The sequence below is a fragment of the Drosophila obscura genome, unplaced genomic scaffold, assembly GCF_018151105.1.
Source record: "Drosophila obscura isolate BZ-5 IFL unplaced genomic scaffold, ASM1815110v1 contig_4, whole genome shotgun sequence".
NCBI classification, from domain to species: domain Eukaryota; kingdom Metazoa; phylum Arthropoda; class Insecta; order Diptera; family Drosophilidae; genus Drosophila; species Drosophila obscura.
Window position 1 is genome coordinate 7617341 of NW_024542828.1, and position 11879 is coordinate 7629219.

General features: G+C 51.5%; 5 protein-coding genes across 5 annotated transcripts; 1 reads left to right on the top strand and 4 right to left on the bottom strand.

Moving 5' to 3' along the window:
• Nucleotides 1-16: 16 nt before the first annotated feature.
• LOC111066865 lies at nucleotides 17-4364 on the bottom strand. Its single transcript, XM_022355792.2, has 3 exons — nucleotides 3816-4364; nucleotides 3633-3756; nucleotides 17-3571 (listed from the first exon to the last, which is right to left on the bottom strand). The coding sequence occupies exons 1-3, from the start codon at nucleotides 4334-4336 to the stop codon at nucleotides 290-292; spliced, it is 3927 nt and encodes a 1308-aa protein (XP_022211484.2). The 5' UTR covers nucleotides 4337-4364; the 3' UTR covers nucleotides 17-289.
• LOC111066941 (arginine-glutamic acid dipeptide repeats protein-like) lies at nucleotides 4355-6345 on the bottom strand (the record flags this gene model as incomplete). The annotated part of the gene is made up of 2 exons (XM_022355908.2): nucleotides 5968-6345; nucleotides 4355-5896 (listed from the first exon to the last, which is right to left on the bottom strand). Coding segments are annotated over exons 1-2 (1671 nt in total), but the record flags the coding sequence as incomplete, so codon positions are not given.
• Nucleotides 6312-6949, top strand: LOC111066910 (iron-sulfur cluster assembly 2 homolog, mitochondrial). The gene is made up of 2 exons (XM_022355863.2): nucleotides 6312-6441; nucleotides 6498-6949. The coding sequence occupies exons 1-2, from the start codon at nucleotides 6398-6400 to the stop codon at nucleotides 6883-6885; spliced, it is 432 nt and encodes a 143-aa protein (XP_022211555.1). The 5' UTR covers nucleotides 6312-6397; the 3' UTR covers nucleotides 6886-6949.
• Nucleotides 6900-8741, bottom strand: LOC111066900 (protein phosphatase 1 regulatory subunit 21). The gene is made up of 5 exons (XM_022355852.2): nucleotides 8575-8741; nucleotides 8094-8477; nucleotides 7852-8031; nucleotides 7262-7789; nucleotides 6900-7198 (listed from the first exon to the last, which is right to left on the bottom strand). Exons 1-5 carry the CDS (start codon nucleotides 8650-8652, stop codon nucleotides 7109-7111), a joined length of 1260 nt encoding a protein of 419 aa, XP_022211544.2. The 5' UTR covers nucleotides 8653-8741; the 3' UTR covers nucleotides 6900-7108.
• Nucleotides 8742-8901: 160 nt separating this feature from the next.
• LOC111065799 (protein takeout) lies at nucleotides 8902-11019 on the bottom strand. The gene is made up of 3 exons (XM_022354221.2): nucleotides 10717-11019; nucleotides 9615-9704; nucleotides 8902-9541 (listed from the first exon to the last, which is right to left on the bottom strand). Exons 1-3 carry the CDS (start codon nucleotides 10802-10804, stop codon nucleotides 8958-8960), a joined length of 762 nt encoding a protein of 253 aa, XP_022209913.1. The 5' UTR covers nucleotides 10805-11019; the 3' UTR covers nucleotides 8902-8957.
• Nucleotides 11020-11879: the final 860 nt, after the last annotated feature.

The following is an 11879-nucleotide window of genomic DNA, read 5'->3' on the forward strand; positions in this document are numbered from 1 at the left end:
TTTTTTTTTTTGAATAAATAATTGCAGTTTATTAAAAATATAAATAATTGTCATACAAAATTTGTTGCTAAAAATTAAAATCCCTTGAGCTAAATGCATAAAATTCATTCCTAGAGGACACATAAAAAAGCTTTTGTGGTGATCTGGAGGCTGATTTCTGTTTGGCTTCCGATTTGCCAGCTCTTCTCTGTGTAGGAGCTGTGGAGGATCCATTAAAAATCCATTTCTTGGTGATCTGGAGCTAAGTTTCCGTTTGGGTTACAATTACCCGTAGGGGAGCTATGCTGAATCATTTTCGTGGTGATTTGGAGCTTGGTTTCCGTTTGGTTTCCGATTTCCTAGTCGATATCTGTGTAAGATCTGTGGAGGATGTCGCCCTGGCGCTCTGCTGATGCTGCGAGCCGAAGGGCACAGGCGGTGTGCCATCCGGATAATTGATCAGTGAAATGCGACTCTCGCCCGAAAATAGTTGCGAGTTCGAGCCGGAGGGCAGCAGGCGAGGCGTTTCCTGTGGCGTTTGCAAGCACGAGCCACCCGATTTTTCCTGCACCGTCAGGAAGGAGCCCCTGGGAGTCGAGGTCTTTTGTCGGTCATTGGTGGCCCCTGTGCCATGGCCTGGGCTGGGGCTCGGCCGTGAGCTTGAATGCGAATCGATGATGGAATGAAGAAAACTACTCTTCAGGGAATCATCCGAGCTGTCCACCAGTCCCACATGATGCTTGAGCAGTTCCCGTGTGAGAAACTCGCGCAGGTTTAGGGAGCGTCCAATTTGGCTGACATCCTGGGCGGATCGTTCGGACGTTGTGTGTGTCGACTTTCTTGCCGAGGTGTGACTCTGACCGCCTCGGAGGCGGCTTCTGTGTGAGCGTGGCGAGCTGGAGCTGCTGCTGCTGCAGGAGGCAGGCTCTGCCTGCCGCTGACGCCTCGTGCTGGGCCACTGCACGCCGATGCGCTGCAGTTCCCGGTCCAGTTCTCGGGACAAACTGCTGCCAGTGAGCTGATCAATGCCGCTCTCATTGGGCGGTTCCGTCGAGTCGGGTGGCACGCTTTCTCTGCGCGTACTGCTGGCCACTTCCTGGCTGGTGATGACTTCTGTGGCGCCATTCGAGCGCCTGACGATGCGACGTTGCCGCAGTTCCTTTTCCACATTAAACGAATCCGATGAATCATTCTCGAGGCTCGCAGAATCAATCAGTTCCCTTTGATCGGCCGGCACATTGTCGAGCAACTTTTGCATGTATTCCCGACGATCGGGAAAGTCCTCGATGGGCACACTGTCCAGCCGCAACTGCCGCATGAGCTCTCCTGTCGTCACTGTGCCTTGGTCCGTCACCTCCACATGCAGCCGTGTGGTCGTCACGTTGTGCAGGTATGCACTTATGCTGGGAAACTCGCGATAGTTGAGGCCACCGCAACGCTTATTGATGGCCTGCACAAGCTCATCGAAATCCCTTTGCAGCTTCTGGCTTTGATCGGCATCCAGGTGGGACAGATCCAGCCGCAGTTCTCGTGCATAATCATCGAAGTTGGGAAACGGCTTTGGCACTGGCGTGGCAGCCACTATATGCGACTGGCCGGGCGTCTCCACCTCCGCTATGGTGGACAGTTCGTGGGCCAGATCCTCCGCATCCAGTTGGGGGCTATAGCGGCGTATGGTGGCCGGTGGTGCCCTACCCCGTCGCTGTGTGGTGCTCTGTGTGGATAAGGGCGGCTCTAGCTCGACATTTACCTGCCCCAAAGCCGTAATGGGACGCGATTCGGAGATACCACTGTCTCGGCTGGCCCCCATTGGCTTGTGTTTTATGAGCGGAAGAGCCTCCGAGGTAGAAGGCGTTGTGTTGTCGCTGCGCTCCGAGAGAGTCCTAGATCTGGGCTGCCGCTGGGTGTCCCGCTGCGGCTGCGTTTGCCCGGGCGGCAGGTCGAAGTATTCCGTGGATTGGCGCTCGCCATCACTGGCCGATGTCAAGGTCACCTCCACCAAGCGCTGCTTCTCCTCGCGCACTTTGGTGATCAGTTCCGTCAGCTCGGCAATGCGGTGCGTGCAGTTCTCGGTGAGTTGCGCATATCGTTCAATCTGCAGATCGGCCGGCTCCTGGTCAGGGGCCTGCTTATCCGACTTCTCCACTGCAGATGGGGTTGTTCTTTTGGCCGGGGCAGCTGGGGTAGCAGACTTTCTGGATGAACTTGACCGGCTGCTGCTAGGACGAGGCTGCACCCGCTCACGGCTGCGCTCTTTGTGCCTTTTGGCCGTCTCCTTTGTCGTGCGAGCTGTATCGGGTACCACCTTGTTGGCCAAACGCTTGTTCCAAATCTGATCAAAGGCCTGCATGCTACTCTCTTTGTCCTGCTGCTGCTGCTGTTGCTGCTGGCTGCGCATTGTGTCCTCCAGCTCGTCGACGAAACTGCGATTGTCCTGAATGAAAGCTTGAACGCGCTCCACGCGCTCCACGCGCAGCTTGTCCGCTGCAGTCTGACCCTCACGCTCCACGCTCAGCCTGTCAGTCACAGTCTCAGCCTCAGGTGCTGGTGCAGGTGCAGGCTCCACGCGCAGCTTATCGGCAACAGTCTCCTCTTTGGATATGTTCGCGGATACATTGATTATGGATGGATCGGGCGTGGGCACTTCCGAGCTGCTGGCACTTAGCTCCTGCATGGAGCGCCGTGTCATGCCCAGCAGACGCTGTATATAGTGGGCAATCAAGGGATCCACTGGCGTGGGCAGCCCCTCAGTTGCAGTCGCTGGGGCAATCGGATTCTTATAGCTAATCGGTGGCAGACTCCGGTAGGCTGTGGAATTCGAATCGATGGAGTTTTGACGCTGATCCTTGGGTTCCGTTGGCGCTGACTCCGTGGGTATGCTTTCTATGGCCGTAGATCTTCCTGTGGGTTTCGACTTGTTCTTGGGCTTACACTGCTTGACAGTGCCATCGCTGTTGACCTTAATGATGATCACTGGATTATCGCCATTCTTGGAATTGACTTCGATGTCGCTGCTCTTCTTTTGTTTTTGCTCTTTGTAGAACTTTTTCAGACGCTGCTCGAGCAGTGCTTCCTTTTGCTCCAGTTCCGTTTCCCGTACGTTTAGGGTGCGCGCCTTCTCGGTCAGTATATCCTCACGCTCCTGCCGTATGGCGTCTAGCACCGCCTTGTCCTTGTCTGCATGGGAGTCGGGTCGCTCGCCTGCCTTCAATTCCTCCATCAATTGCGTGCGTATCTGTTCCACGCGGTCCAGTAAGTTCTTCAATCTCAGTGATTTCGGGGTGTTGGCGTCCTCTGCCCTGAGATCCGAGCGCAGCTGCTTGCTCTGATCGTCCACATAGTCGAGCAGCATGGAGCAGCAGCTATCTGAGCTGCCCTTAAAGCCCGCCCCTCTATCTGGACGTTCGCCCAAATTGATGGCATTGGGTGCGGTGACCTTGCTCCTGCCGGGCCTGGCAGCTGCTGTATTGCCCCCAACCTCAGGGCAGGTAACAATGGCCGGACGCAGCAACATCTCCTCCATGGCCTCGTTCATTTTGTGCTCCCGTCGCGCAGCCAAATCCGCAAAGCGATGACCGGCTATAAAGTTAGCCTACAAAATATATCAATTAAGGAAACATGGGAATGGGATTGGGACTGCATTTATCACTCACATCGCTGGGCAGTAGATTCGGTTGCTGCTGTGACAAAGCCTCCAGCTTTTCGGTCAACTCCGCGCAGTCCCGTCTCACTTGTTCGCGTTCCAGGGCCCTCTGACCGCGCCTATCGCATTTTTTTCTGTTTTTGCAGATGCTTTGGATTATATTTTCTTTTTGATTTTCAGTTGTTAATCTTACCTGAGCTGGTCCAGCTCTTGTTCGCGCAGTCCTCTCAGATGATTCTCATCCAGCGCCTGGGCCATGGCACTCGGTAGTCTGGGATCTGGGCCATTTAATTGCACTGACTGGACGGGCGCCTCGTACGTGCGATGATACTTATTGTTGTGATCGTAGAAGTGAACGCTACTGACTGGATTCGATTGTTGGTCACTTTGTCGCAGGATGAATGTGCCGGTCGATGATCGGTCGCTGGTTGCTGTTGATGATCTTTGTGGTGCCGCGGCAGGGATAACTGGCGGTGGGGGTCTTGGCATGGGCATAGCCATTGCTTGCTGTTGCTGCTGTGCGTACACGGCATGTGGTGGAGGTGGTGGTGGTAGATATTGCGGATAGCCGGGAAAGGGCATGGCATATGGTTGCATCGCATTTTGTGGATATGGCGCCTGAGCCTGAGGATACGGAGCGTACGAATGTGGAGGAGGGAATGCCGCTTGCTGTTGCTGCTGAAGGGGAGGAGGATATCGTGCCTGCTGCTGCATGGGAGGAGGGTATCGTGCTTGCTGCTGCTGCTGCTGCATGGGAGGAGGGTATCGTGCTTGCTGCTGCTGTAAAGGAGGAAAAGGTGCTTGCTGCTGCTGCTGCTGCTGTAGAGGATGAGGATATTGTGGTGCTTGCTGCAGAGCATTAGGTGGCTGCATTTGCGGATGCTGCTGCATTGGCAGAGCTTGTTGCATCTGTGGATTTTGCTGCATTAAAGAGGGATGTTGCATTTGCGGCTGTTGCTGCTGCATTGAAGGGACTTCTCCCTGGGCTGTTGGCTGCTGTGCGGCCTGGACCTTTGGTTGTGCAGCTGACGGTTGACTGCCTATTTTTGTTGGCAACGTTTTTCTTTTTATTCCCGCATCGATCACCTTGGCAGGAGGTGGATCTGTTCTCAGTCCAGTGGATCGCCTCGTTCCTGTTATTCCCGCATCGATCACCTTGGCAGGAGGTGGATCTGTTCTCAGTCCAGTGGATCGTCTCGTTCCTGCTATTGAGCTTTTCTTGGGTGGCTGGGCAGCAGATGGCGCCCGCTTGGTGGCTAGTCTGCTGCCAGAAGCAGCCTCGGGAGGAAGCTTTGCTGCTGGCATTGTTTTCCTGGGCGATCGGGGCAGTGACTTTGTGGGGCTCGGCGGTGCTGTTGGCACTTGCTGCGCTTCCGCTGGCGCTGGAGCTTGAGCTGGTGCTTGCTGCACTGGCCTAACAGTTATCTCGTTGCGTTTAACCAAGTCCGTGATTTGGGTGAACCGTGGCCGGCGTGGACTGTCCCTTCGCTCGGGACTAGTCCTTGGACTGGGACGCACCACATGGCTGAATTTGCGATTGGTTTGAATGTATCTGTCGTTGATGTCCATGCCAGTGGTGCATGTGTTGATCACACGGCAGTCTGCGTCGTCTATGTCCACATCTAAGATCACTGTGGGGTTTTTCTTCAGTTTGCTGGTCGCATCGGATTTCGGTGAGGACGGTCGCGTCTGCTCCTCCCCATCATCGTCCAAATGCAGGATGGAGGAGTCGCTGCTCTCGCACACGAAATCGTCACAAGCATCCTCGTCGTCGGTCGTCAGGCAGAAGCAATCGGGATGGTCATCGCAGCAGCTTTTCATCGGATTGCTCTGGTAATTGTGTGTCGCGCCGCCAGAAGCACGATTCTCCTTGTCATCGGGCTCGACTGCCTGGGGCAGCTGGGGCAAAGGAGTTTGTGTGCCAGTCGTTGCACGTCCCTGTGCATTGAGATTCATGCCAGCGGTTGATCTCAGCTTGACATTCGTTTTCCCTGCGTTCCTTTTCATCGCACGCAGTCTGCAGTTTTTCATTTTGTCGATTTTCTCCTGCTTGCGCTTTTCGGTGCGCTCAGTCTCCGCTTTGGCTGCCCGATGGGCGGAACCCACTTGAAATATGGCCGAGCGGTAGTCTTGGTGCTTTTTGACCAAAACATGCTCACGCCACACTTTCAGCTCGTCCTGCTTGGTCTGCTCCAATCGATCAATTTGGCGCTTTTTTTCCGCAGCAACATCCTCGCGTATTTTCCGGGCCAAGTGGTTGGACTTCTCACGCACCTAAAACAAAACAGCGTCGTAAATGTAACCAAACCTTCGGACAGATAGCTACTGCGTAGACGCTGGCGTACCTGCTGTAAACGAGTTATGCGACGCTCGTTTTCAAGATCTTTTTTGACACGGGCTGGATCGTCGAGTACGTTGACGGGTCTCCTGCAGCTGCTGCCAAATTGTCCTCTGACCGATATATGTAAAGCCATCAGCTGTTGCTATTTCCTAACACTAAAAACATACAAAACGGTCAAACGAAACAGCGAAACGAATAAAAAAACACGCAATAAACAAAATCAAACGCCAACGTCTTCAAAATTCCACAACAAGAACTGAAGCGCAAGCGCAGGGAATGCTCACAGCGTGTATCGATGCGACATGCAATCGATGTATCGCCTGACAGCAAATCTATCGACTACTACTGCGAAAAATTCATCGCAGCGAACAGCTGTCTGGCTTTGTTATTACGAGATTGTAAATAAAAATTTTGAAATTATTTTCGGCCTGGAAATGTCGTTCCTATTGAGGCAGTTGATCAAGCCGGGGCTGCAAAGGTAATTACCACTTTAAATTCGTGATTAATCTGTATGGTAATTTCGCTGTTCTGCAGAAATTTCTTAAGCTCGGTGGCTGCCGTCCGGCACGCCGCCTCGGCCAATGCCAATGAAAAACAGCAGCAGATACAGGTCAGTGAGCCGTGCTTGAAACGTTTACGTGAGATCTGCATCGATGGCTCGTTTCTGCGCATCACCGTCGAGGGTGGCGGCTGCTCGGGCTTCCAGTACAAGTTCGATCTGGACAACAAGATGAACGAGGACGATCTACAGTTTGGCGAGGACAAAGCCAAGGTGGTGATTGACACCGTGTCGCTGGAGTACTGCACTGGCTCCACCGTCGACTATCATGCCGAGCTGATACGAGCGGGCTTTCGCATGATGGCCAATCCGTTGGCCGAGCAGGGCTGCTCCTGTGGCTCGTCCTTCTCCGTTAAATTGTAATCGGCTAAGCCGTTGTTAAACGTTAGTGAATTATTTAATAGATACACATATATATGTTCAGTTATATACACGTCGATGCTGGACAACAAACAAGAGTGGGGTAGCGGGGGAGCAGGGGCAGGAGCAGAAGGATATTGCATAATAACGCAGACAGGCTGGGCCTGGTTAGTTTTTACAATAATATACATGAAATCGGGACAAGAGGAGCCCGCAACGGCTCCGTTCATTTGCAGGCAGCCAGCTGGTCGCTGAGACTAATCACTTGCTCGGTGAGAACGCTGATCTGCTCCTCATAATTGATTCGCGTCGTCGTCTGGAAGGAGAGAGGTCAATGGTTAGGTTTAGCAAAGTCTTGGGGGAGGGGTTTGCAAGCTACCAGCTCCTCTTCCATCATTTGCAGTGCGCCGCCCAGGCTGGCCAGCTGCTCATCCTTGGCGCTCAGTTCATGTGTGGCATTCTCCAGGCAGTTTTGTAAATGCTGCACCTCCAGCTCGAAGGAACGTAGCCTCGACTCGGCCTGTACCTTTAGCCGCAGCAGATCTTCGAACTTTTTGCTGAATACGCTGTAAATGAGTTGCTCCTTGGTGGGCGGTTCCGGCGGCTCCTGCATGGAATCACGCGCCCGTTGGCTCCCTCTGGCCTCCGGTTCGCTTGGCTTGACGGTTATGCCCGCCGCAGCAGTGCTGCAGCTGCATATGCTGAGATCCTTGCTGGGGTTCGCGTTTAAGTTTTGGTGCAGCTTGGCCACCTCGTATTGGGCGCGCCAATGGGCCGCTTCCTTTTCCAGCACAGCAATGCGATCCTCCGCCGTGAGCTGCACAACATGATTCGAGTTGTTTTGCTGTAGATTGTGCAGCGGCGTGTTGTCACTGCCGGTGGCACTCAAAGCGTCCTCGCTGCCAAGCTGCGGAGCAAGATCAAGTGAAGGATGAGTTTGAGGCTTGAGCTATGACAGGTTACACCTACCATGCTGGCAGCATCCACCAGTTTGGTCTCGAGCTCGCTGTTTCTGTGCTGCAATGTTTCGACTTCTTTTCGCAAACGTTTCTCCAGTTCGTTTTGGTCCCCAATGCGCTTCTCCAGCTTCTGTTCGAGTGTCGCTATCCGCTCCGTGTGCAGCAACAAGTCTCGCTGCTTGTCATCAATCTGTGTGTGGGTTGGGTTAGAGCAGACTTTTCTTTTGTTGTCCCCCACAGAATTTCGCTTACCAATGACGTCAGCTGTGCATTTTCCATGATTTTCTTTTGCAGCTCTTCAAATATGAGGGCCTCTTGGGCGGCATTTGCTTCATGGGATGCAGCCTCGCCAGAGGCGGTGGCGTCACCCACATCCACTCTGGTGCCACCCAGCAGGCCCCGCCTTGGAGCTGAATCCTTGTCCTTTTTCTTCCTCTGCTGCTCGTGCACTGAGATTTCCTGTTGTAGTTGCGAGACCCGAGACTCCAGCTGCTTGTTGCGGAAGCCCAGCGAGTCGACCTCCTGTTCGGTGCGGCGCAGCGATGTGGCATACTGCTGCAGTTGTTCCCTTAGGCCGCCCTCCTTGCCCTGTTCCTCCAGCACGGCCTTTTTCAGCACTGTGGCCTGGGCTCGCAGCTGTGCGGATGTGGATTAAATTAGATTAACGCCAGCCGTTAATGGGGCGTAAACTGTTGCTGCTGCGGCGGCCAGAGAAATTCGACCCGAATCTTACCTTTGAGTATTCACTGGCTAGTTTCTGGTACTTGGCTTCCGACACTGTGCCATCCATGGTCATAGCTTTCTCCGCCATGCAGGCAGCCAGTTAAGTAGTAGGTGGCGGAAATGCGTTTATTTTTTTGCAAAATTGTTTTAAACAAAAAAAAAACATCAATTAGAGCTGCAAAACCATCGATGGCACTTTCGATATATCAGTCTTGGTTGACTATCGAAACGGGATTGAAACGGGACTATCGACGATAAGCCGATAACGATTACATATCGTTACGTTTGAATTCAAATTCCGCCTCATAGATATTATAAATTATATATATTAAATGTTAAAAAATCCTTTATTGACTAAATAGTAACATAAATTAGATGCACGAAATCCAACCATTAACTTAAGAATATAGTATCGAAGGGTACCTTCTCAAACAGTTTGTTTGACAGCTCGCGGAATATCAAGCCAAAGCTCTTGGCATAACCAGATTTCAGCTCATTGAATACCGTCTCCCAGTTCTCGTTCAGAAAGCGATTCATGCCATCGGAGAGGGTCTTGTCGTTGAAGAGATTCTCAAATTTCAGATACACACGCTTCGGCTCGAAGTTAACGCGATAATCCTTGAGGCGCATATACTTGACGCCATCCTTTTCGAAGGGCTCCCCAATCAGACGATGCTCGATCTTGGTGTTCACCAGCGTCACATTCGCCCTGCCATGGCCGGTGATGGGCAGCAGGAGAATGCGACCGGACATCTCGTAGTCGCCGATCATCTCAATGCGATCCGTGCGGCTCTCACAGATAATCAAGTGCTTGTCCAGATCGGTTTTGTACCGTAGGATCTTGCTGGTGGAGATCAGATCGTGCACCTTCACATTCTTCAAGGCCTGACGTAGATTTATTGGCGCATTGCCGGCATCTATAACAAGTTTCTTCACGGACAGCGGCTCCAGCGGCGGAATGCCGAATTCTTTATTGCCTGTCAACGGTTCAAAGAGTTAGTTAAAACCACCTTTTGCACGTAATCCCATTGTGTGTTAGCATCTACGAACCATCTTTCAGCAGCACTATGGCATGGTTGACAGCATCCACCAGACACTTGTCAAAGTTTGCATCTCGTTTACATTTGGGAAAGCCTTCGGCTGTGGAAAAAAAAACAACAGAAACGGTGTGAGCGAGAGAGAGAGAGAATACAAAAAATACTCAACTCAAATCAGTTGGTCATGACATTGAAATTTTTTGGTATCTTGCGGAAGTCCCAGAGCCTGCCTGCCCGACTGCCTGCCTGCCTGAGCCCCTGCAATTGGGCCAGCTGTCGTGCGGCCAGAGTTCGTTGGCCACAAAAACTCGTTTTTGTAAACAAAAACAGAAATATCTCGAAAGAAGCTGAGCTAGCATATTTTAGTAGCTCAATGTCAAGTTGAAGCGCACGGCAAGCGGCTATTTATCATGAATACTCGTGAATATTTGTTGATTGTGTGGCAGACAGACAAAAGCCAAGCCAAGCCAAGCCAAGCCAAGGCATGACCTATGGCAACAGTTTCCATTAATTAATCATCCACACCAGACTCAATGGAATGCTGAAATTAATTTACACCCCATGGATTGATTTCGGTATCGATTACATCTCTGTCTGTGTCCTTCTCTTTTGCGGCATGTGACACCTTAAGCGTCGAAGCGGAAGTGTTGCTGCATTGAACTGAACTGGATTGAATGTGGATCTGTGGATCAGTGGACTGTCTGTCTGTCTGCCGAAACCCGTCGCCGTCGCTGTCAACCTGTTTGCTACAATTGCATAAGCTGCAGCAGACACACACACACACGCCTCGATTTGCATTCGCCCCTCTGTTTAGGCCTGTCATTTAGAGAATATTACGCGGAGTGACCTCCAGGGCCTGGGGCCAAGCGACCCAAAACGAAATTAACTAGCTAATAAACAATATCTATCACGTTTTAACCATAACCATAGGCCAGGCCACATGGGGCGTACGAAAAGCAAAACAGTAAAACACTAAAAAACTGTAATCAAAGGTTAACAAAAAAAAAAAAAAACTAATTCCAAAATCCAAGACATTTTTGCACTTTCGACTGGGCATGCGAATTGGACACTAAGGGAGGGAGGGAGGTAGGGAGGAGAGGAATAGGTATACTTACGCAAATCTTGCGTTGCCGTTACAATTAATTCCTGCGCAACCGCAACGATTAGCAGCAGCAGCGAAGCTGTGGCCGACACACGGAACATGTTTTCGGAATCGGATGTACGAAGTCGAGTAGAGTAGAGTGAAGAGATCTATTTCCCAAGTGTAACTTTTTGATTTACAACCACACACACACATACACACACACACCCAAACACACGCACACACACGCACGCACACGCACTACTTCGAGTCGACTCTTTCGTTTGGCAAGTCCTCTTGTCCAGCCTGGTTCTCGCCGCGACTTATCACTGTTTGTAAAGGGGATGCGTCGAGCGATCGAGTTTTTATACCAAGCTTGAGCCCCCCGGCTGCGACGGCAGCGGCAGCGGCGACGACGGCGCAGACGCAACGAGCAGAGCGCCAATTCCCTCCCTCCCTCCCCACACCACCAACACATATTGAAAAAGCTTCCAGCAATCAATGAAGCTCCTCTCCAATCGAGCGAGCTTTGGCCCAAAAAGCATGTGGTGTGTGTGAGAGACCACCCCAAAAAGCGCATGCGGACAACTTTTGCTTTCCGCCTCGTCGCATTTGGCAATGCAACCACTTGCCATGGCATGGATGGAACCCTCTCCAGCGCTAGCACCAGTCCCAGACCCAGTCCCAGACCCAGTTCCAGTGCCAGTCCAGTCATAAGCATATCCAATGGGAACAACCCTGTTATTGCCCTTTCATTTTCATTTTGGATTTGGTTCATTGAACTTTACATGCGTTTAATGGCCAACGGTTGTAAACCCTAATTGAGGGTTTTTTAAGCCATGCATGCCCCGAGACGGTAGTAAGTAAATGGATGAGCGCTCGGGGAACCCTGATAGCTGTGACTCGCCTGTTGTCTTATTCAATAAATGGGGGCCAGCGGTTTCTGGTTCATTGTCTTGCAGGAAGTTGAAACGGTTCGGTTGCAGTCACCTGATTGATTTTAGTGTAGGTTCTACAACACTCGTACGAGTTTTTATTGGGGGCAATGCATAAATTAATGGCATTCATGATTACATGAAAATTTAATTGTTTTTTTTGGGTGGAATCGGGAAATTATTTTACGACATAGCATTAAAGTAAACAAATAATATAGGTGTTGGAATTATTGAGATCAACTTTCCATATCCATTTTATAGC

Bases quoted from the DNA above. Each gene is read 5' to 3' on its own strand.
- LOC111066910 (XM_022355863.2), top strand. From the start codon at position 6,398: ATGTCGTTCCTATTGAGGCAGTTGATCAAGCCGGGGCTGCAAAG. The intron at 6,442-6,497 runs GTAATTACCACT...GCTGTTCTGCAG, and splicing joins ATCAAGCCGGGGCTGCAAAG to AAATTTCTTAAGCTCGGTGG.
- LOC111066865 (XM_022355792.2), bottom strand. From the start codon at position 4,336: ATGCAGCAGCAGGCACGATATCCTCCTCCCCTTCAGCAGCAACAGCAA. The intron at 3,757-3,815 runs GTAAGATTAACA...CTGCAAAAACAG, and splicing joins CAAGAGCTGGACCAGCTCAG to AAAAAAATGCGATAGGCGCG. The intron at 3,572-3,632 runs GTGAGTGATAAA...TATATTTTGTAG, and splicing joins CGAATCTACTGCCCAGCGAT to GCTAACTTTATAGCCGGTCA.
- LOC111065799 (XM_022354221.2), bottom strand. From the start codon at position 10,804: ATGTTCCGTGTGTCGGCCACAGCTTCGCTGCTGCTGCTAATCGTTGCG. The intron at 9,705-10,716 runs GTAAGTATACCT...TTTTTTCCACAG, and splicing joins AACGGCAACGCAAGATTTGC to CCGAAGGCTTTCCCAAATGT. The intron at 9,542-9,614 runs GTTCGTAGATGC...AACCGTTGACAG, and splicing joins CATAGTGCTGCTGAAAGATG to GCAATAAAGAATTCGGCATT.
- LOC111066900 (XM_022355852.2), bottom strand. From the start codon at position 8,652: ATGGCGGAGAAAGCTATGACCATGGATGGCACAGTGTCGGAAGCCAAG. The intron at 8,032-8,093 runs GTAAGCGAAATT...ACCCACACACAG, and splicing joins ATGCACAGCTGACGTCATTG to ATTGATGACAAGCAGCGAGA. The intron at 7,790-7,851 runs GTAGGTGTAACC...CTTGCTCCGCAG, and splicing joins TGGTGGATGCTGCCAGCATG to CTTGGCAGCGAGGACGCTTT.